Here is a 21,564-nt window from a genome sequence, read left to right on the forward strand (position 1 = left end):
ATTGTGCAATTTATTTACAGACAGACTTACTATTCATATTTAAAATGTACATAATGAGAGAAATTTCATTGCAAGCCTCCAATAATACTAAATAAGTAAATAAATAAATAGTAAAAATATATGTATAAAAAAATTACCTAAAGCAAATAAAGTGGATTAACAACTGATGATGTCATCCAGGACATGTTGGTATAGAATATAGTCTCTGCTGCCTGGATGCCATTACAGTTAAGAGGCTGTCATGCAGCAACAGTCTTCAGCCAGAGGCCGCTTCAGATTCGTTGTGTGACTGACTGCTACCAGAGATCCTTCCTGCTTGAAGCATCACTATCCATTCTTTGAAGAATTTGGGTGGTATGAGTTATGACATTTAATTTCTCGTGAGATAAATAAAACAAAGTATTATGCATTGAATTGAGTTGAAGTTTGAAAAATACTTACTTGATAGGTAATGGTTCCTGCTCTGCTCTGCCAGACAGTTTGTAGAGATGTACCAATTATTCGGCCAGAGATCAGAATCCCTTCTTTGACTGGTGATTAAGTTTAAATAATAATTTAAATAAGGGTTACTTCTTTAATTGGCTATATTATATTATGAGTTATACATAACTCATAATATATGATTTGTTTATTTTATTTTATTAATCTAAATGGTTTGCACTGCTTTTTGTCTCGAAATAAAGACTTGTTAATAAACTAGATCTTCAGGGGAATTGACAGATCAGACCTGAAAGAAGTATGTAAAAATCTTCTGTAGCAATGCTTTAAAAACAGCTGTCACTTCCACAAATTAAACACATTTAATGCTTGTTAAATAGAGATAGAATAGATATAAATACGTCATGACAAGAAATAAAACGATGCATTTCCGGTGTATAGGGCTGTCACTAATTTTATAACTTCTACTTTGTATCCTGCTTATATCTGGCTCGTTGGTCTAGGGGTATGATTCTCGCTTTGGGTGCGAGAGGTCCCGGGTTCAAATCCCGGACGAGCCCTATTTTTCTGTGTTTGTCTTTTTTTAAATATATCTGCTAGCGTACACGGAGAATACTTGATAAGATAACGTTTTACTTCCTTTTTAAATATAAAATTAGAATAAAAAAATAATTGCACGGATCTAAACGATAAAACTCTTCCGTAGAATTGAGTTTATCCTGACGTCTTGTGGACTCTGATGGAACTACTATTTGGTATTTCTGTTCGTTGGATGAACTACTTATGGTACGGATAATGGCTTACTTAAAGAGTTTAATTTGTTTTCTTTTTAGTTCAGCTCACTTGTATTCAAAATACATTGTTAATGCCAAAGTGAAATAAAATATTGTAACTTATTTTATCAAAGTGTTTTCAGAGGTATTACCTGATAAACTGTGGTCTATTTGTGAGGTAGTCATCTCCAGGTGATTGTTGATGCCTCCACCTGTGCTTTTGGAGCTTCTGACAAAGCAGATCAGGCTGAATTGTGTTAAATACACTGGAATTAAAATAGGATCCTCTCAGTGCTGACTGTTTTGTCCAGATGACAGTGGGTTTGTTGAAGCAGTCTTCAACTCCAACTCTATAAAGATCTTTACCCGTTGATGACTGATGTGGGAGTTTTCTTTGGCACCAGAACGAGGCAGGATCCCATTACCTGGTTATACGATGCTACGATACATTTAAGCTCAAGAGAAAGATGTTCCTGCTTTCAAGAAAAGAAACGTTACACTTGAGTAGCACTTTTGAGTCTTTGACACTTCTTTCTCCCTCTACACATCATGTAACAGCAAATAGTTCCAATGATTTTTCAAGATGTCAAATGAGACTAATATGTCTTCCTGAGACTATTTGTACAAAATCTTTATCTAGTTGCTCAGGAAGTGCATGAGGGGACTTAAAAAAATATGCTCACTTGATGCTTTTCTGTCTCCTCTCTGGGAGCTTATCTGAGCTTGCTGTTGTGACAGCGTCTCTAACCCCAGGCCCCCTCCATCCTGGCTCAGTCCTGATCTATAAAAAGAGTTCAGGACTGTCCGCTGTCTTGGTAAATACTGCTCCCTTTTTCCTTCTGTTACGGTGCAACATCATCTTCACAGGACCCACACTCTATCTATTATTTTCCATAAGCTTCTTACTGGCGCATTGCTTCACCAGTTGTAGAGTGCACAATATAGAGTGCCCTCATATTGTGATACGTATGAGTTTCTATATATTTTTTGAGTTCATCTTTCCTTTATCCACCCTGGTTATATAGCAGAATAAATTGCAGATAATTCCTGTGTTTTACACTGATGCTCTAATCTTGTTCTCCAAAGAGAGGGAAGGCAGTCTCTCTATGATGTTTCCCTTCATTTTCACAGCTGTGTTTTTGCTGTTTTCTCTTAAAAAAGAAACACAAAATCAGTTAAAAAAGACAAATTTAATCTCAGAATTTAAAAAAAGCATGAAAGACAATAGAGGCTTGAAAAAAAAATTAAAACAACCCATTATCCTGACAATAAGGATAAGGACAATAAGCCTTAGCAGGCTGGTATTCATAAGCAATAACAGACACTAAAAACTATTTGCATATGATTTCCTGATAGTCAGGTGGTGTCCCAACTTGATGATTTTGATCTAAATTAGTAGTTTTGTTAATAATTGCCTTCATAGCCATTGCTTTATATTGTTGCCTAAAATCTTAATAGGGCTGTATTATGTGTTTTCCTGGTACAAGGTGCCATTTTATAGCACAACCAAGTAACTATGTCACCTGCAGTTGTTGTGAAAATGCTAAATATATCAAGTATAACTTAAAATAAATTTGACTTTTGCAACGTAACATCTTGAAATTGGTTCTCTGTCTCATTAAGAAACTTCTGGAGTTTCTGAAACTCCGCCTTCAGGAAGTCATCACAACATGGCTCATCTATTAACCCTTTGACAATGTTTTTACAAGCGTTGTTACAATGAGCTCAGATGCACAGCTTCACCAGGTGTGTACTAAATGATGCTGACTAGTCTGAAGGAGCTGAATGGGGCCTACTCTGTGAGGTGGAAGCTGGGAAGCTGCAGCTCCTTGAAGGAGCTTCGTCCTTGAAGGTGGGGCTAGGTTCATTTAGGTGTTTAGCCCTCTGAATGGTTACCATCCAAGGATTTCTCAAACATGCATGATAAAAAATCAAGGCAACACTCCAGGCATGTTTTTGATCAGGGAATAATGTTCTAACATTATGTAAATCTCAAAAAGTCAATTTTACATAACGCTGCCCCTTTAATAAATCACGTTGGCCTTTGTGCGCAAGAAGGAGGAATTCTATTTCTATTTAAAACCTACTTTACAAAACTGGATAATTAGTCAAACGAATGTGTTTGTAAAAGGCTCGTCACCACTATTTTGTTGAAAATAATATTGACTTTCATTCTCCTATCATAACCAAAATGTCCTTTTAGAAATAAGCAGCTGCCTGCTCAGATGCCACCTTTCACTTTCCAAGCAGCACTTTCATTTCCTGCAGGATGTTTTAAATCTCTTTTTTGTGTGGCACTGAGTCGCTGACAAATGCCCGGTTGTAAAAATGCATCTCATTGATTGCTGACTCGGTTGTATTACACGGTGGCTTAAAGGGGCCACCGCAGTAATGTGGCCCCCAGGTTTATCCTTGCATGTTGGAGGGAGTGTGTTAATATCAAGCGGTGGCCCCACCCTCAAACTGGGATTGAAGCTCTCAGCCACAAAGCCAATCCGTATTCCTCCATCAATGTGTCAGTAGGAAAGCTATTAAAAAGTACTTTTCCTAAGTATCATGAGTATAAGCACAAGATTTAGTGAAATCCTTCCCAGAGCGTTGGAAATCTTCGGGGGATTTTCCCCCTGAAATGTATCCTAATGGACTACTCAGAGGTGTCACAAGCCCATGTTAAACTCGAATGTTTTTTTAGACTTTAAAATTTTTACTTGGAGCTGAAGTGACAGAATTTTGAGTGGAAGCACATCTGAACTTTTCTAAATCTAACAGAAATGCTTTAGTCAGCTCTCATCAGCTGAGCTTCAGTGCAGACTGAAGGATTCTCCTAAAAAAAGCAACAAATTGACAATAATTGTTAGTTCTGAGTACTTTACTATTACAAAAATAAAAAATACAAACATTTTAATAAACAATCACTGCTCTGCCAGGTTGTAAAATTATCTAAATGTAACTTTAAGTTTACAAAAGCACACAACAGATTCCATATGATCATTATTTATTTTAAAAATGCCTAAACCTAAAATTTTAAAAGCATTGCATGGAAAGCAATACTTCATCAGCAGGGAATTTGACACTCTTCATTCCAACATTGCTTCAGCTTATTGAGGCCATTGTCCTCACTATATTTTAGATTTATCAATAATATATTCAGGATATTATGTAAAATCCAATTTTTTGAGCCTTTCCCCACAATTCCCCCACTCAGCTCCTTCAGACTAGCCAGCAGCAAATAGCAAACATTTGGTGGAGCTGCGGGGCTGCTCAGCTCATTATTGGAGCTACTTCTCAGAGAGGTTCTGGTAAAAACGTTGTTAGAGGGTTAATAGAGGAGCCATGCTGTGATGACTTCCTGAAGGTGGAGTTTCAGAAAGAGCATGAGTTTTAAACAGACAGAGCTCCAATTTCAAAGTGTTGTTACAAAGTGAAATTTATTTTCAGTTATAGCTGACATATATGGTATTTTTATAACTGAAGGTTACATAGCTCTTGACTATGGTTTAATATGGTACCATGTGCCTAGAAAATACATAATACTGCCCCTTTAACAAAAACCCTGTTCCATCTGAAAAAAGATCCAAGGTCATGATTCTGCTTCCACCGTGTTTCACTCTATGGGGTTTTTTTCTTAACAGATGATAATGTCGTTGTGTCGACTTTTGGAATTGTTCACAAAGGTTAGTGCTTTTAGAGACATGTCTGTGGTTTAGCCTCACTTTTTTAGTCCAGACACGAAAATAATGCAGCAGATTTTAGTTGCCTAACCAGAACGCCATTGAAATAATGGCTTGCCCCTGACCAGTTTCTGTCTCATCTTCTCATTACTTTGGGAAAAACCTCCAGTTTTTGTGATGTTTCTACTGCTCCATAGCTTTTTCAGGATCACTATCACATTCTATACATTGGACTCTAAAATACTTTGAGAATGATATTTCTAGAATCCAGATGACCTTTGACTGGTAAAGGCTGATGGAAAGAGAGGTTCCTGCTTGTTGGGAACACTAAACTAGAAAGACAAATCAAAAAGATTTATGACGAATCGTTGGAGACGGTGAAGTGACTGGGGATTGTTGGAGGAAATAAAGAAGCTGCTCTATTACTTATCAGAGCTTATTTGTTTTGTTAGATTCCGTTTTTTTTTTCTCGGACGCCCCTTGTCTGAAATGTCCAGCCTGTCTCTCTGTCTCGTCCTTTATTTGCTTTTTCACCCCTGGGTCTTTCACTACCTGCCAGCCTCTTTCTATACTGTGACTCCCTAATCCACCTGAGTGCATAGAGGACAGTTTTGACATAAGAAGAAAAGATAGTCTCCTAAAGAGAGGACCAGTATCTTTAGAGCCTAGAGGATAACCGGATTATGGCCGCCATTTTGAGCTGCAGGCGCTCCCCCCCTCCCTCTTCATTTCCCCCTCACCCCCCCCGCCCTCCCCAAAAACCTCATCTCTTTGGAGTTGAAACGCTGCCCTTTCTTAGAAGTCCCTCTAAACACTTACAGGTACAAAACAACACAAGACTATTTTTTCACTTAAAACAACCAAAGCCTTTGTGGAGAGCGAAAAGAAGCGGATCATTTCTGCACACTTTGTCGTCCTCCAGCTGCTGTTCTTCTGCAGGGTGACTGTCTCTGCGCCTCCCGTGTGGAGGCCTGCCTGCCTGCAGCCACAGCAAAGCAGATAACAGCAGCTGCAAGGAGGCAGATCAGCTGCCTGTCCTCCCAGCCACTGGACAGGGAGAGAAAAACATCTTATCATCCCCACCTCCAGTCTATTGTGCTCCACTGGATCTTTTATGTCAGGTTATTTTGCCCTTGAAGAGGCTTGGATTGCTTTAGAATATGATGTGAGGCAAATGGAATAAAGACCACCACTTCCTCCCCTCCTCTTCGTCAATGGTTTCCCTGATATCGCTAAGACAACAGAAACCTGAACGCCGATCCTCCACCAGCCACAGCAGGCCCGTCCACAGGAAAACACACCCCACCTCGTTCATGGGATTAATCCCTCTAGAGCCATTTTGGGGTTTTTTGAGGCAGTTTCCACTTCGACTCACTGCAAGAAATGTTTTTCCCTGTAAATTGATTGTGCTATTTTGATCATTTATTTTCCATTTTGTCAGGCTACAACTACATACTGTAGTATTTTTGTATTTAATGTGACAGAGAAACGAAAGTCGTGCATAATTGTGAATTTTTGTGGTTTTCGAAATATTTTACAATTAAAAATCTGAAACATATGGTGTGCATTAATATTCAACTACAGCTCCACATCTTTTCAATGTCTCGCTCAGCTTTGCAAATTCAGACTTTTAAGAAAAATTATTATATCTGGATTATTTATCCAGATTGGTGATGGAAGCAATAAACACAGATCCATCTTTCTACCGTTTCCTGCTGCTTTTTCTACTCCGATAAAAAAAACAAAAAAAAACATTAGTTCTTTAACAACGTTTTTACCAGTTGCACTAATAAGTAGATTTTACATTAAGCTCAGCAGATCCCACCCGGTATTTGTTAATTAATGCTGGCTAGTCTGAAGGAGTGAAGGAGGAGCTGTGTCTTGAAGGTGGCATTTACAGTGTGGTTGCTTCTCTGATCGATGCTTTCATTGCTTAACATATCGATTTATGTGGACACCCATGTGTTGGTAGTCTATTTACACTGAAAAAGAAAACAGGTGATCTAGCTTTTAAAAAATGTAGTTAAATTGTTAAGTTTATCCAAATAAATATAAGCTTAAGAAGTTGTCATGTCAAACAAAAGTAAATAAATTAAGTTTGGCTTTTTCTGAAGGCAGTTCTCAGCAGTTTGTTTTATTTATGGGCATCATTCCTTTCACATTCCAGCTTAATTCATAAAACACTCTAAAAACAACACAGTTGACCAAAGTGCTGTACACCACACCCAGAAATAAAAACTAAGAGTAAATTCAATAATAACTGTAAAAATTGAAACTTCAAGTTCAAAGTGAGTGAAAAAAGATAAACTTTAAGAGAAGATTTTTAAAAAAAACATGAAGAGACTCAGTTTGTCTGATATGTAAAGGTAAACCATTCCACAGTTTTGGGGTATCAGAGTAAAAGAGGCTGCATAGAAACACATGTATTCGGAAAAAATGTTAAAAACTCTCTGGTGGGATTTTTCCCTCCCAATCGGCTGTTTTGTTTTGGTCATCCCAGTAAAATCCAGCAACGTTTCTGGACAATATGAGAAAAAGTGGGAAAAAAAAGTTGTAGTTGCACTCCTATTTTGTCTTAAAGGATTATATGGCCTCTTTAATCCCCACTGTGCCCATTACCCCCCACCTTGTCAGCGCGCGCGTGGTGATGAGTGGATGACATGCTCTGCGTCATCCACAACAAGCTCACTCGGTCCCGCGTGGTCCCCATTCATTCACTCTTTCAGTCTTTCGGCTTCACTGTTCAAGTTTTTCTCCAGTCACCCGAATCCTCCGAAACTAAACCAGCTTCTGGACTTTTTTTCCCCCCTCTCAGCAGCTTTTGCTTTTACGCAGGAGAGGAGCATGAGCTTTTCCGAGGGGTGACTTGATTCCCTTTACATTTATAACATCAGCCCGTAAAAATGGCAAAACCTTTGGATCACATTAAGAGGCCCATGAACGCCTTCATGGTTTGGTCCAGAGGGCAGAGGAGGCGGATGGCCCGGGAGAACCCCAAGATGCACAACTCTGAAATCAGCAAGCGGCTGGGCGCGGAGTGGAAGCGGCTCTCTGACCCGGAGAAGCGGCCGTACATCGACGAGGCGAAGCGGCTGCGGGCTCAGCACATGAAGGAGCATCCGGACTACAAGTACCGACCCCGGCGCAAACCCCGGGGCCCCCTGAAGAGGGACCGTTTGGTTTTCCCGCTGCCGTCTTTGCTCGGCGAAGCAGCGGAACACCTGAAAGCGGTTAATCTGGACTCTTTGATCGTTTCCGGGGACAAACCCAGAACTCTGCTCTCCCCCTCCTCCTCCTCCCCCTCTTCGTTCTCGCTCTGTGAGCCTGTCACGCAGTTCAGCACCGGAGCTGTCCAGCGGATTGCGGAGATGCCGCACGCGCTGCCCTACGGCGCGCACGCCTTCGGCTACCAGGGCGGAGGGTTCGGGGGGCTGGCGAGCCCCGGACAGCACCCGACTCCGTCCAGCCCAGCCGGGTACGTGGTTCCCTGCAGCTGCAGCGCCTGGCCCGCAGCCTCCCTGCACCCTCAGGTGGCCTACATCCTGCTTCCAGGAGGGATGAGCAAGGGCGCCGTGGACTCATCATACGCCCCAAACAACTCCCCCAACATGTGACAGACTGGAGAACAAAAATATGTCAAATATTCTTCTAGAGGAAGAATCAACAAATGTGGCTGGAAAGGTGTACAAAGGAGGAGTAAAATCTTATAACTCCAAGCTTTTGCAGAAACAAAAATAAAACCAACTGAAGGTTTTATTTAATGTGTGCGAACATATCTTTTTTTTATTACTTAAAAATGCACTAAGACAATGTAATCACTTTCATAATGTTGCTTTAAAACCAAGAAGGGAAGAAAAACACTGTTCTGAACGACTTTCGTAAATCTGACATTTCTTTCTGTTTCTCACCTGAACGCGATTCATATCACGGTATGCTTCAGTGTTTTACGAGCCAATAAAACAGACTATACGTATATTTAGATTATATCGGTGGAGCTGAAAATCTATGAATCTGGTGCCATTTAAAGAGAGCAGCGTTTAAAATGAACTTTAGTCTATTTAAAGAGAGGCTTCTCCATGTAATAGAACAACACAAAACAGTGTTCAACTGTGAAGATGAAGAGGACCATGAACAATGTTCTCTATTTATACTAATGAAAGTTATGCATTTGCGCACATCTCCAAAAAAGTGCAGCCAATTACGCAGTTTCCTCGCTAGTAAACAGAGTCTATCGTGTGATTCATTCTCTGTAAATAAAATCCGGTCATCTTTGGAAAAATAAACCTGACCACACTCTGTGTAGATAGAGCATGTTTGTTTGGAGCTTAAAGAGAATAAAACTATATACATTCAATACTCTGTGATAAAGGTGCAACTAATGATTATTTTTAGTGATATAATTGGATAAAAGAAATTGGCATATTCAGCTGATTGTTCATTTTAACCTCTGAACCTATTTTTATGTAGTATTGAAAAACTATAAAATGCAAATAAGGAAATAATTCATGTCCTTTCTTGAATAAGAAAACAAATATTTTACTTCCTGAATTGCATTAACATAACATTCCTTTAGCCATTGCTTGTTCATTTGGAGCAAAGGATCTGCAGCTAAAAAATACTTCTGACATCAACATGTGAAAAGATGAATCCTTTCTGTTCGACTCAACATAAATACAGTGTAGGGCTAATCTGGTGGATATTATTTATTAACCAATCAAGGATTTGATAGCAAAGGGTGCTTAATAGGATGTTCCTTTTTTATTTTTTATTATAGAATTTGAGCCAGGTGAAATTAAAATTGTCACTTGAGGACATGGAAAGAGCATGTTTAATATCCGTCTTAATTCAAGATGTACATTTTTGTACAGCTTCACCTTAATTATTGCTTCTGAGTGTTTTCAATTAACTATTTTTTGATTACTACATTGATTAATTCAATAATTTGTTAATCAGGATTATTTAGACAGTCTTTCTTACCGGAGTCACAAAAATAACTTTGATCAGCCTCAGTTCTGCATCTTTCTGACATTCATATCACAGACCGAGAGCTGAGACGGAAATCTGACTCTACGCCAACAGATGAAAGTTGAGTGAAATCTGTTGCTATGTGGGGAGGAAAGCAGGCGATGGTTGACAACAGGAGAAGAACCGGAAACTCCTTCTTAGCTGTTGACTAAAAGTGAGGAGGGAAAAGAGGAGCTGTTGGTTTCACAGGTGAAATGTGATAATGATCCCTCACATGTAAACCTCAGTGATTTATTCTCATCGCTATGTGATGCATTTACAGTGTCGGCCATATTTACTGGTATCCCTGGTAACTTTATAAAAGCCCTAAAAACAAACTTCTAATGCAGAAGAACTGACAGATTCAGAACAATTTTTATTTTTTTTTAACTAAATTGTTGGTGGCAACATTAAAAGTTGGAGCCTACTTCAGTCAACCCCCATTTGCAAACCCTATTTAGTCTTTTCCTATAAACATTTCACAAGCTTGGAGCATAAAGAGAGATCATCTTTGATCATCTTATTCCTGGTTCTCTCTTATGCTCTTCTCTTCACTCAACCTCCTGGATTTACATTTGTGACAGTAGGACAGAAAGAGGTTTTTATCCTAGCATCAACTAGCTGGCATGTCAACAGCTAATGGTTGTCATGGAGACGTCTCTACTCTTATCATCCTGCTTACTGTGTGTGGTGGAAAGATGAAAACGGGTCCAGTGGCCAGAAGAATGTAGGCATCTTACATAACCCAAAATAAAAGACTGGCATGTGTTAATAATTAGAAATTCCTAAAAAGTTTGATCAGCATAAGAAAGTATACATTTAAAAAATGTAGATTTATTTTGAAGGGACAACACAAATAGTGGTTCAACTATGATTTTGCTTAAAGGAATTATTTAATACATCCTGCTACAGCACCTCCTGATCCACTGAGTCTTTGCATCGAAAGATCAGTGGTTCTGAACCCAGTTCAGGTTCAGAACCCAGTTTAGGTTCTGAACTGGGTTATGTCAATCCTAATGGCACAGCTGCATAAATTCACCTAATTTGGGAAAATAAAGCCACGTTACCCGTTTCAGCACCAGGGAGCATTTTGTTAGATGAACAAACCTTGTGTCGGCTTGCAAGAACAGTCTGAACATGAAACTCTGATGGTCCATTGGACATTTGATGGAGCTAAACGCAGGACGATCCTGGAAGAACAACTAGTTAGAAAACACGGAGCATCACCCACCATGAACATGTAGACAGAATTATAATGAAATGATTTACACAAAAACCTATACAGGTGTTAGAATTGTCCAGTTTAGTACAGACCTGAATCTGCACAAATGAATGTAATGTGATTAAAATGACATCAGTTTGTTAATACAATCCATTATAACCAGGTTACAAATCATTGTGATATCAAAAATGATTTCAGCCACCATTAGGTTGCTCCGTTCAGTTTCTCCACCCTTTTAAAGCAGCAGCATTATATAATTTGTATAACAACTGAAGGAAACAGTTACTTGAATGTGCAATAAAATGGCACTATGTGCCTTGAAAACAAACAATACTGCCCCTTTAAACTTCAGGTCATTTTTCAGCATTGTAAATCTTGTCAACTCCTTGAAGGTAGCAGGTAGCTAACCTGATGTTACTGTGGATTATCACCTCTGCTGCGCGGAAATTTAGTCATCAGCATGTAATGACACATACGTCTTCAGTCAGAGGCCCCTGCAGATTCGCTGAAATACTGACTGCTACTGGAGTCTTTCTTCCCAAAGCATCGCCATCCACAATGGCCCTGTAAATATACTTTAATAATTTCATTCCCCTTTGTGGTAAATAAAGTATTATTGATTTTGAATTGCGTTAAACAGCATCATTTGGGAGATTATAAGCGCTTGCTGTTAAATTCCTAAAATTTACAACAGATAATCTATTTTCATCATAGATTATGTAATGAATGTAGATATATGAACATCCAACAGGTTTAGAACACAAGCATTAACACAAAGTAGCAACTTGATGCAAAACATAGCTGCAATATACAAGACCACTAGATGTCAGCAGATCATCTAAAATAGACAGGTCTGTCCAGGAACCATCTGATGCCTTTTGTTGGCATCAGAGGGAAAAAAACACTTTAAAGAAGAAATTGAAGATATTCTGTTTATTGTTGCATATTTACCCCATCATCCAGCTCATAAACAAACCCCGCAAAGAAAACCAATTCCTCTTCAAAAGCAGCCGCTGCAGAAACACACAGATTTCCATCAGAGCTCACATCCCACAATCGGTTTACTGTGAGCTCTTCACTGACGTGTGTCTCAGCAAAGCCGGGTGCGTTCGCTGAGGAAAGGGGATTCACTCTCTCTTACTGCATTTACTGCTGGTCACAACGGTAAGCGTCATAAAAATAATCATCTCACAACAATATCCGACAGACAAAAAGAGGAACGTTTATCTTAGCAAAAGATGATTCCTTTGTGAAATTGATTTTATGAACGTGTTTTAGGGTTTTAGTCGAGTGATCTGGTGAGATCCACGCAGACACACTGATTATAATCAGATACAAAAACAGTCATAGATCAATGATTGGAACAGCTGTCAAGCCCAGGTTGTATACAAACAGCTAAACAGTGACAGAAATCCAATGAAACAAAAAGCAACACTTTTGCCCACTTACCCAAAATAAAGTTCATTTTTTTGTAATTTAAAAGGACCATTTAAGTTCTATACATATAAAAAAAAAAAGGTATTTTTTTGTGTGTGCCTATATCCGGTCTAACTTCTCACTCAGAAACTCTTCAACGCTGTCTGTGTTCCACTTGGTGATGCTGAGCTCTTCAGCAATGTTCCCGTTATCATCCAGGAGCTTTAGGATGGGATCGGAGCCTCTGACGTACTGCGCCATGGAAACGGGAGACAGAAGACGGAAGTCATGTTAGAAACGCACATAAACGTTTGGTTGAAATAGATGATGATAGAAAATGATAAACAGCCAACACAAAAGTAGGGCTAAAAACGAGCGGATCAGTTGCGATTAATCAATTAATGAAGTAATCACCAACTAATTTAATGATTGATTAATCTTAACTGGAGAATACAGACATAAAAAATGCAATTTGGTGTGTAAAAATAAGTATTCAGAGCAGTAAAGCCAAAACGGTACAAAAAATATATACAAGATAAAATTGCTCAGTCTGCAAAAATGTTTCAGACAAAACTCCTCCAGTGGTACGGTTTTATCTTCACCCAGTCTAGCTAAAGGAATGTTTCATTTTAGACAATAAAATATTTTTATTTTAAAAAAGAATTGAATTATTTGTTTGTTTGCATTTTTGAATGTGTTTTTAATATTTAAAAAAGTGTTTAAATGGAATCTGGAGAATGTGCCATTTTTCAATCCGATTAATCAACCGTCAACCGAATAATCGATCACTAAAATAATCGTTAGTTGCAGCCCTACACAACAGGAAGAACATAACTCATCAGCGCTACCTTGATCTGAAGACCTTTAAACATCTTGGGCATCTCGCTCCTGACAAAAGCTGAGGGGAAAAAGCACAGGCAGAGGTCATAAGGACAGACGGACATCCTGAGAATGCAGCAGAAACAGCTGAGGGGACACAGCTGAGGTAACTAAACAACAGATGAACGTCCAACTTCTCTTTCCAGAACTTACCCTGGACTTGAGGGAACCTCCCCAGTTTTCATCCACACACCTCCAGGATTGCTCCGGCGTAGAGCTGCAGGGGGAAATTAAAAAATTAAAAAATAAAGAGGCGTGCATGAGGCTCTGCTGGAGGGGCGGAGCTTAGTGTGGAGGAGCAGAGCCATAAATAAGCCATGGCATCTTCTCCAAGGTCATTAACCAGCGAAGCTGTGCATATGCAGCAGGGCTGGCGGAAGATGAGCTTTTCAACAACCAACACCAGTTAGTCAGAAAAGATAAAGCGCTCAGTGACATGTCATTCACTTCTTCACATACATAGTGTTGGTTTTGATTAAATATATAGATAAGATGAGCCAATCAAAATTATCCATACTTTTATTGCCCATACTATTGGGCAATAAATTTATTAAGTCAATCAAATTGGCTTTTTAATGGAGATTTAATTTTTAGAAAAATTAAGATATATTTTCACTAATGTACCACTTTCACTTCATAGGTTCCTGTGTCTGTGTTTCCATAGACTGAAATAAAGGACCATCAATCCACCAGGGATTATTTTTGTAATGTCTCCTGATGCTGGGATACGTGGAAGGAGTTGTGTGTGTTAATACACACAACAACAGAACATTTTGACTTGTCCACTTGTAGCTTTGGCGTCATTGAATTTGGACTACAAATTCAATGAAATAAAAATAGATTCACAAAACCGACTAGCTACAAGCCCATAAAGTTGTTTAAAAGTTCCACAACAAATACTGTGATGGAAACTGTTCAAAAAATGTAACGGGGAAAAGAGAAAACTCAACAGATTGAAAAATATGACCCAGACGGAATATAAAGATATAAACGCAGCACTGGGAGAGACTGAATGGACCTTACCACAGGGCCCGTGTTTGATTGGCTAATGCCTATTTTACATCACAGCGCAGCTATCACGTGGGTTACCGTCTCACAAACTCATGCTAATGTACATTGTGGACTAGCAGACCGACAGAAAGTTTTTGCGTCAGGACTTGAAAAAAAATGGTTCTCCGTCAGTGTGGTATCTGTACAGGCGATGTCAGGTATCCTGATCGTGTTTGTGGAACTAAAATTCACAGATTTCCAAAATCTGAAACGGAATACCTTGCTTGGATTAACGCTTGTGCACGACCGCATTTGCAGCTCAACCGTCATCGGATCAATAAGAACAAAGGAGTGTCTGCTGGCGTAAGTATTATTGCTTTGCTTTCTTTGTGTTTAGTGAATGAAAAAAAAAAAGTCAATAAACATCCATTATGAAAACCTTTTAGCTAAGTACAGCATAATGGCAGTACCGATACAACTTCTACATCCTAAAGCCTGTCTGTTACAGCCTTACGTTAGCTGAAAAGATCAATATGCAATGTGTACCGTATGTGACATACATTAAAGATTTTATTTCACCTGAAAAGGCTTTTTACTAAACTGTAATCATGTTAACTACGCTAGCACCGAGTACCGTGTATAAGTCCTAGGCACATGCGAACCCTTAAAGCCATGAATGTCTGACTTACCCAGCCTTGCAAGAACAATAGGCATCAGTGATCTTGTCCACAGCTATATTTATGCTGAGGGTGAGAGAATCTGATGTTTTTCTCATCGACCGGTAGCATTTAGCTGCAACTCGCACAATGTTRGAGGCATCGCGTRGCTMAAACACCTTGATGTCATCCAAAAAAGATGACATGAACTTGTTGGTTCCCTTGTCCATTGTCGTGGCTGATATTTTGTGAGAATCCGGCAGAAATGCTAAACTAATCGACTCAGAAATACTCTGCAGAGTCAGTCAAAACGAAAAATGCCATAGAAGCTAAGTTCTGCAAGGCTGTTAATGTGAGACATGAAGTCACGTGGGACTTCCGAGGGGCGTTTCTGGGCGGAGCTTGGTAAGGTCCATTCAGTTTTCCTGCACTGCTACAGACTCCAAGAGCACAACAATATGTATTTAAGGGGTAAAAAAAAAAGCTGATTTTGCATGATATGTCCCCTTTATGAAAAGAAAGGGAGGAGAAAAAAATCAGTTCAAATCAGAAATCAGATTTAATATAGGGGAAAAAAAGGATTTTATGTTTAAGCCACAAGTCACATCTCATTTATCAGTGACTCTCATTAGCGACAGGCAAAATATAAGCAGAAAGATGTGATTTTGAGCGTTCTTTAAACGTATCAAAACTAACCAACAGCATGTTCTTAGACGCATTTCTATTAAGGTTATAAGAGATCTGATGAGGACAACTTGAAAACGGTATCAGCCAGAAGCCTTCATGATGGGTCTCCAGAATATATATGGCAGAATTAAAAATGTGCATTTATGAATGAAAATGTCTGTATTCCGGCGTTTCTCATAAAAGGTCATCACGCAGCAGGCTTCCACGCTCTGAAATGCACGTCTCACAGGTTTTATCATCGATTGTTCTCCAAAGAGGCCTGAAAGACGGAGATAAGTCAGGTTAGCTGAGGGGCAGCGCCGCAAACCAGCTGAACTCTACCTGCTCACTAACCAGCAGGGCTCTGCAGAGAGCCTAATGACTCGCCACTCATGTCCAATCCAACAAATAAACAAATTCCTAAGGGACATTATTGTTGCTGTCTGAGGGGGAAATGTGCTGAGAGGCAGTGTGGTTTCTACAGGTACAATAGGGGACAAAGGGAGGGGAGAGGGGGCAGCAGGAGGCAGCCGATTGCTCTTCAAGTGACAGTTTTTACTCAAATCGTGAGGAGGAGGAAGAGGTAATCTTGGCTCTAAGCGTCTCTCTGGAATAGAGTTATCATCAAGAGGTGTAATGAGGTGTTCACAACACTTCTGAGAAGGTGCTGTTGCTAGGATACTATACACGCGCTCCAGGGGATTTGCTTAAATCAAAAGAGAGAAGAAAAAAAAAAAAAGAATGCCGTTTTCCCACCATCAGTCAACTGTGTGTTTATCCATCAGAGCTCAGCGAGGGTTGCTCTGATTCCTGCTGTAATCACAGAGGGGATCGCCACGGAGACGTTCCCGGGGCAAAACCTGCCGATTCAGCCCGTCACAGGGGCGTTAACAGAGGCTGGTAAAGCTTTGTCGTGCTGGAATCTCACAGCAGCTGCGTTTCCGTTACAAATGTGTGCAAAATCTTGTCAGTATTGCAGTAATGCCGAAACCCCCCACAATTTCACAATTGCGGCGTTTCCATTAAATAAGAAACACAGTTGAAAATCACATGTGAAAAAGCTTGTTCACGCGATAAGTCATTAAAAAACATCATCCTTGTACTAGTTCCCATCTTCTTCTTCAGGGTTTGCGCCAGTAGCAACATCCGGTTGTTGATCATGTGACTTGTGATGTGAAATAAATGATTCCCTTTTGCAAAATAAACCAATTTCATGCTTCCATTAAGTTAATTTAATTTCGCAACGTCAAACTGTGCAGATCTATGGTCACAGGAGTCGCAGCTGATCAGACGGCTCAGAGATGATGCACAGCTGCAGAGTGTCAACAAACCCACAGAGGGCAAACTGAGCTTCTTTTAGTAGCGGCAGAATGCTAAAGAATGTGGCCCTCTGTCAATAAAAGCTGATGGATTCTGACAGATCGTCCTGCATTCCTTACTCGGTCTTCAGTTTGCACCTCCGACATTGTAAACTATTCTTATTTTTACAGGCATTCCCTCTGTTCTCTAAATAAGCTCTCGTGTAGCCCACCCCGGCCCTCTCCCTGCTTTACCTTGCGTGATTCCATCTGAGCCTCCTGATGGCAGCACTGCCGGCAGACGGGCTGCAGCTTGGCGAGGCTGAACTCCCCCAGCAGGTCGCAGGAGCTGCACAGGAGGTTACTGGAGAAGCCCAGCTCCCTGCAGGCCTCGGACGACAGCTCGGCCCCGTACGCAGACAGCTGCAGGGACATGCAGGTTAGATGAGGAGGAGATTCAATTAGGAACTGAATATGTTCATCATACAGTCTCATGTGTGACTCGGTCTGTGTGAGAATGACACTGGTAGGAAAAGGTTTGACTCAGTTTTAAGATGAGTTTTATCACCTTTAAGAACCATTTAAAGCTAACCTCAAGTGTACAAAAACATACAACATATGTCAGTCTATTTATTAGACAAACCACTCCAAAATGTTCAAATTATGTTTAGCAACAATTAAAATTTCTGTCTAACATTACCAAATATCAGTGTATAATCAGGACAGTTGATGACCCGGTTTTTGCCAACCACCAGCTTTTTGGACATATGGCCCCTGATGTTTGATTTTACAATATTTAGCTATAAAGAGTCGTTAATAGTCAACTTTAGAGTTTTTCACACCTGATAATCCGGTAGACTCTGGTCAAATGGGGACCAAAATTGTGACATTTGTTCCATTTTCATTCGCTGCGGTTCAAATTCATATGGCACTGTAAACTAATTGAAAAAAAAAAACTGTTCCCCTCCTCGACTGTGGTGGCGCTGCACTAAGGACCACTGAAGCAAATGACATTAAAACCTCTGAAGACGACTTCCATCTTCATAAAATGTAAATAAAAATGGAGTGATGTCAGATCTTAGTGGTTGTAGGATTTCTTTTGTCTTTGGTAAAAGATCACGAGCCAAACCCCCAACCCTTCTCATGCTAGCACTAGAATCCCACTTTTGTTTGTTTTGGTTGTATTTACCCAGAATGCCCTGCGCTATACTGCACTTCCTGCTTTTGGAGACATCCACACAACCCTTACACATTCACACCTGATCAAAACAAACCAGACTTTATAGACAAAAGAAATGGAACTTTAAACAGGACTGGTGTGAATGCACCCTTAGTGATTGTAGATGTGAAATGGGGGTACAAAGGGAGGTGGGACAATTGGCCCTTTACTACCTAAACCTGATAACGATCTGATCATTTTCATACATGTATGAATGCACTAGCTTTTGACCAGCACCACAAACTAAGACATGAGAATTTGCGCCAATAAACTACTGCAAATCACACATTTATTTGCTTTTTGTAGGTCTGGACTATCAAGATGCCACAGAATAAGATTACAATGCCTTTTAAAATAAGAATATAAAACAAACCTAGAAGCTCATCACCAAATTAGTTAAGATGGTGATGGTCACTCCAAACAAAGTCAATAAGTCTTTATTGGCCATGTCTAACTCAAGTCATAAAATTTTAGGGGTGTTAAAAAAAAATAAAAAATTACATACGTCACAATATAAGTTTGGTTATTATAAGCAATCTTAAACAAGAAAACTTAATGAGGGAAAACGAGAAATACGTATTTTAAGACTTTTTTTGGCTCGTTACATTTATTGAACAGTAATTTAGTCAGAAAACAGGATGGAGAAAGAAGAGGAAGACATGCAGCGAATGGCACCACGCCTGGAATCGAACCCAGGACTTTGTGCGCGCGCACTTTATGTTTTTCAAAAAGTGACCACAAAATAACCGATTTCAACTGCATAGTCTCGTGCCCTGAACTCTTTTTTTATTTTTTTACTTTGATATTAAAATTGAAGATGTTGTCCTTGAATATTTTGTACGGACTTCAATGACTTGCAAATACGTCACTTTGTAAATATTTTGGACAAATTAAGCTTGTGAGCTAAAGTGCACTCACAAAACAACTGTTTGGTGTATTTGGTGTTATAAAACGTCATTAGATAGAAAAACATTTCCGATCGCAAAAAATATCCCAACAGTAAATTATGTTTCTTGTCATCTTGTTTGGTTAGCTGTGTCCAGCAACACGTCAGCTTCTGAGGCGCTCCACTCATTTATTTTCATTTTCAGTTCACAGAAAGGCGAAGTGTATGTTAACACTTCATAAAAGATCTCCTTTAATTTTCGGTATACGACGACACTGTAGAGTACGAGCGCCCTCTCCGTGCCATGTAACTTTAACACTAAACATTATTTCAAATCTCAGTTGTAGTTTAGCTTTTATACAGATTGAGTGAATTTGGAACACCGGAAGTCAAATGTTAACGTTGCTACTCGGCGCCAAAAAACTGTAAATGAACTGTTCAGTTAATTTCTGATAACAACATCCTCCAGATTTACAGTGTCTAAAGAATAAGCTCAATTTCTCCTCTTGGCTCGTAGCAGTTCATTGGAAGAGCCACGTCATGAAGAGACTCCTGGAACAACAGGATGCGGTACTCGGAACTGAACGATGGACTGTAAGCGGCTGGTAGCGACTGTGAGCTTGTAGGGAGTCTCCCTATGCCTAACACCGGCTCTCTCGGCGTTAATAAACTCACCGTCTGCAGCAACGACAACAGCCACAGTAGGTACACCTCTCCCGACATTTTGCAACCTGGTTTGTTAGCGAAACTACTACAAGGGTCCTTTAGTATTTCACTCAGGAAAAGCTACATTCGCCTGAGTAATGCGCAGTTTGAAAAATATATTTGTCTTTTATTTTTTTCAGCTTATTGTTAGAAAATAAACACTGTCGCTTGAAAAATGTTGTTTTATTTTTTTAAATAAAAATTTCATTTTTTATTCCTTTTATTTTGTAAATTTCTTTCATATTTTCTATGTTGGCATTAACCAAAGCCGACTAAAAATCTCTTCCTTGTCTTTATTGAATTTCGAGGATTATGAAAAGAGGGCGACACCTGTCGTCTGGTTGAGGTAAATCAGATGAAACTGTCCAATCCGGATTGAATAGGCAGGGATAGTGGACGAATGGAAAGCCACTGCTGGCTGGTGGACTGCTCATTCATCCAATAGTCTGGGTGGCAAATAGGGGTAATGTGTCCGTAGTGCGGTGGTAGCCACACTCGGTGTGATAGGGGACACTGGCAACACCGACTGGTACCAGTCTGGTTCCCCAATCCGACTGGAAAAGTTCGCATTCTGCTCAAATCTATTGGGTTTTGAGACGATTTACAACCCGGGACAATTAATGAAGCATGGGGATCTACCATTTGAGGTGACTGGAGGATCTAGATGTTACAAGATATCCACACACACGCTCCTGAGAAACGACAGAGAGAGAGACAGAGGGCCATGCTCACACTCCCCAGCCGCTGAGTAAACCCCCCGCCGCAGCCGCTGTTTGTTTCGGTGTTGTCTCTTCCGAGGATGGAGTGACCAAATCCCTCTCCGGATGATTTGATGGGGCTGCTCAGAGTCATTATGCCGCCCAAGTTGCAGCTTCTGGCGCTGCTTGCGTTCGCAGTGGCCATGTTCTTCCTGGAGAACCAGATCCAGAAGCTGGAGGAGTCCCGGGGAAAGCTCGGTAAGTTGAAGCGATCCCGACGGAACGCGGCCCCAAAACGGGATCGCAGCACGGCGTGAGGAGAAATGCGGGCGAGCCCTCATTGTTGTGCATGTGGGTCAGTTAGAGACGCGAGCTGCGCCTCATCCATCAAGTATGCTTCGTCTTGTTCCTCAGAAAATGGCACACAGGCTTTCATTATTTACTGATGCAGGAGATACTGAACTTTGCATGACTGATATGAACATCTTTTACTCGGCATAGGGATTGGTGAACTGAACGATAAGTCAGGGAGGAGCAATTCCGTGGTTTAGTACAGAATAAGGGACAGCAGGTCGCAGTGGTTTCCATCACTGATTGATCGGTACTAAGTGACATCCACTGATGTCTTGGTCCATCTTAAAGGCAACATACTTTTAAGGTATGATCCCTAACGCATCTATACTTCCAACAATACATAGCTGGTTGTTGAAGTGGATTTCCACTGTAATATTTCACTAAATATATTTTAAAGAAGTGCTCTGAAAAAAAAAAAAAAACTTCCAGCAAATTCTGTTTTGTGTGTATTTGGGTCATGACATCACAAGAGGCAAAAGAATCAAGCTGATGTTGTGTTTGCTCTCATAAGCAGGAATTTTTGAGTTTCCAATCGAGAAATACCCTAGAGTCAGAATTCCACCTGAGAAGGTCGGAGCTTATCACCAAAAAGCCTTAAGTTTAGTGTCCAATATGGCGGGTGCCATATTGGATTTGAGCAGTGGCACACACGGTGCAGTAAAATGTGAACATTCCTTCAGTGTTTGAGC

General features: G+C 40.1%; 3 protein-coding genes and 1 non-coding gene across 4 annotated transcripts in view; 3 read left to right on the forward strand and 1 right to left on the reverse strand.

Moving 5' to 3' along the window:
• Positions 1 to 926: 926 nt before the first annotated feature.
• Positions 927 to 998, forward strand: trnap-ugg (transfer RNA proline (anticodon UGG)). Its single transcript has one exon. It is a non-coding gene; the product is annotated as a tRNA-Pro (tRNA).
• A 6,587-nt stretch (positions 999 to 7,585) lies between these two features.
• LOC103479106 (transcription factor Sox-14) lies at positions 7,586 to 9,264 on the forward strand. The gene has a single exon (XM_008433348.2). It carries the CDS (start codon positions 7,786 to 7,788, stop codon positions 8,494 to 8,496), a length of 711 nt encoding a protein of 236 aa, XP_008431570.1. The 5' UTR covers positions 7,586 to 7,785; the 3' UTR covers positions 8,497 to 9,264.
• Positions 9,265 to 12,026: 2,762 nt separating this feature from the next.
• Positions 12,027 to 19,888, reverse strand: selenof (selenoprotein F). The gene is made up of 5 exons (XM_008433349.1): positions 19,794 to 19,888; positions 17,269 to 17,436; positions 13,557 to 13,620; positions 13,373 to 13,422; positions 12,027 to 12,776 (listed from the first exon to the last, which is right to left on the reverse strand). The coding sequence occupies exons 1-5, from the start codon at positions 19,839 to 19,841 to the stop codon at positions 12,645 to 12,647; spliced, it is 462 nt and encodes a 153-aa protein (XP_008431571.2). The 5' UTR covers positions 19,842 to 19,888; the 3' UTR covers positions 12,027 to 12,644.
• A 341-nt stretch (positions 19,889 to 20,229) lies between these two features.
• hs2st1a (heparan sulfate 2-O-sulfotransferase 1a) overlaps positions 20,230 to 21,564 on the forward strand; it is a 48,620-nt gene continuing 47,285 nt past the window's right edge. Inside the window, exon 1 of the mRNA XM_008433350.2 lies at positions 20,230 to 20,779. Within this exon, the coding sequence (XP_008431572.1) occupies positions 20,656 to 20,779 (124 nt within the window). The 5' untranslated portion in view covers positions 20,230 to 20,655. The remainder of the gene's footprint in view (positions 20,780 to 21,564) is intronic.

This window comes from Poecilia reticulata, linkage group LG17, assembly GCF_000633615.1.
Source record: "Poecilia reticulata strain Guanapo linkage group LG17, Guppy_female_1.0+MT, whole genome shotgun sequence".
In the NCBI taxonomy this organism is placed as follows: domain Eukaryota; kingdom Metazoa; phylum Chordata; class Actinopteri; order Cyprinodontiformes; family Poeciliidae; genus Poecilia; species Poecilia reticulata.

Excerpts from the sequence above, each read along its gene's own strand:
- LOC103479106 (XM_008433348.2), top strand. The coding sequence starts at position 7,786 with ATGGCAAAACCTTTGGATCACATTAAGAGGCCCATGAACGCCTTCATG.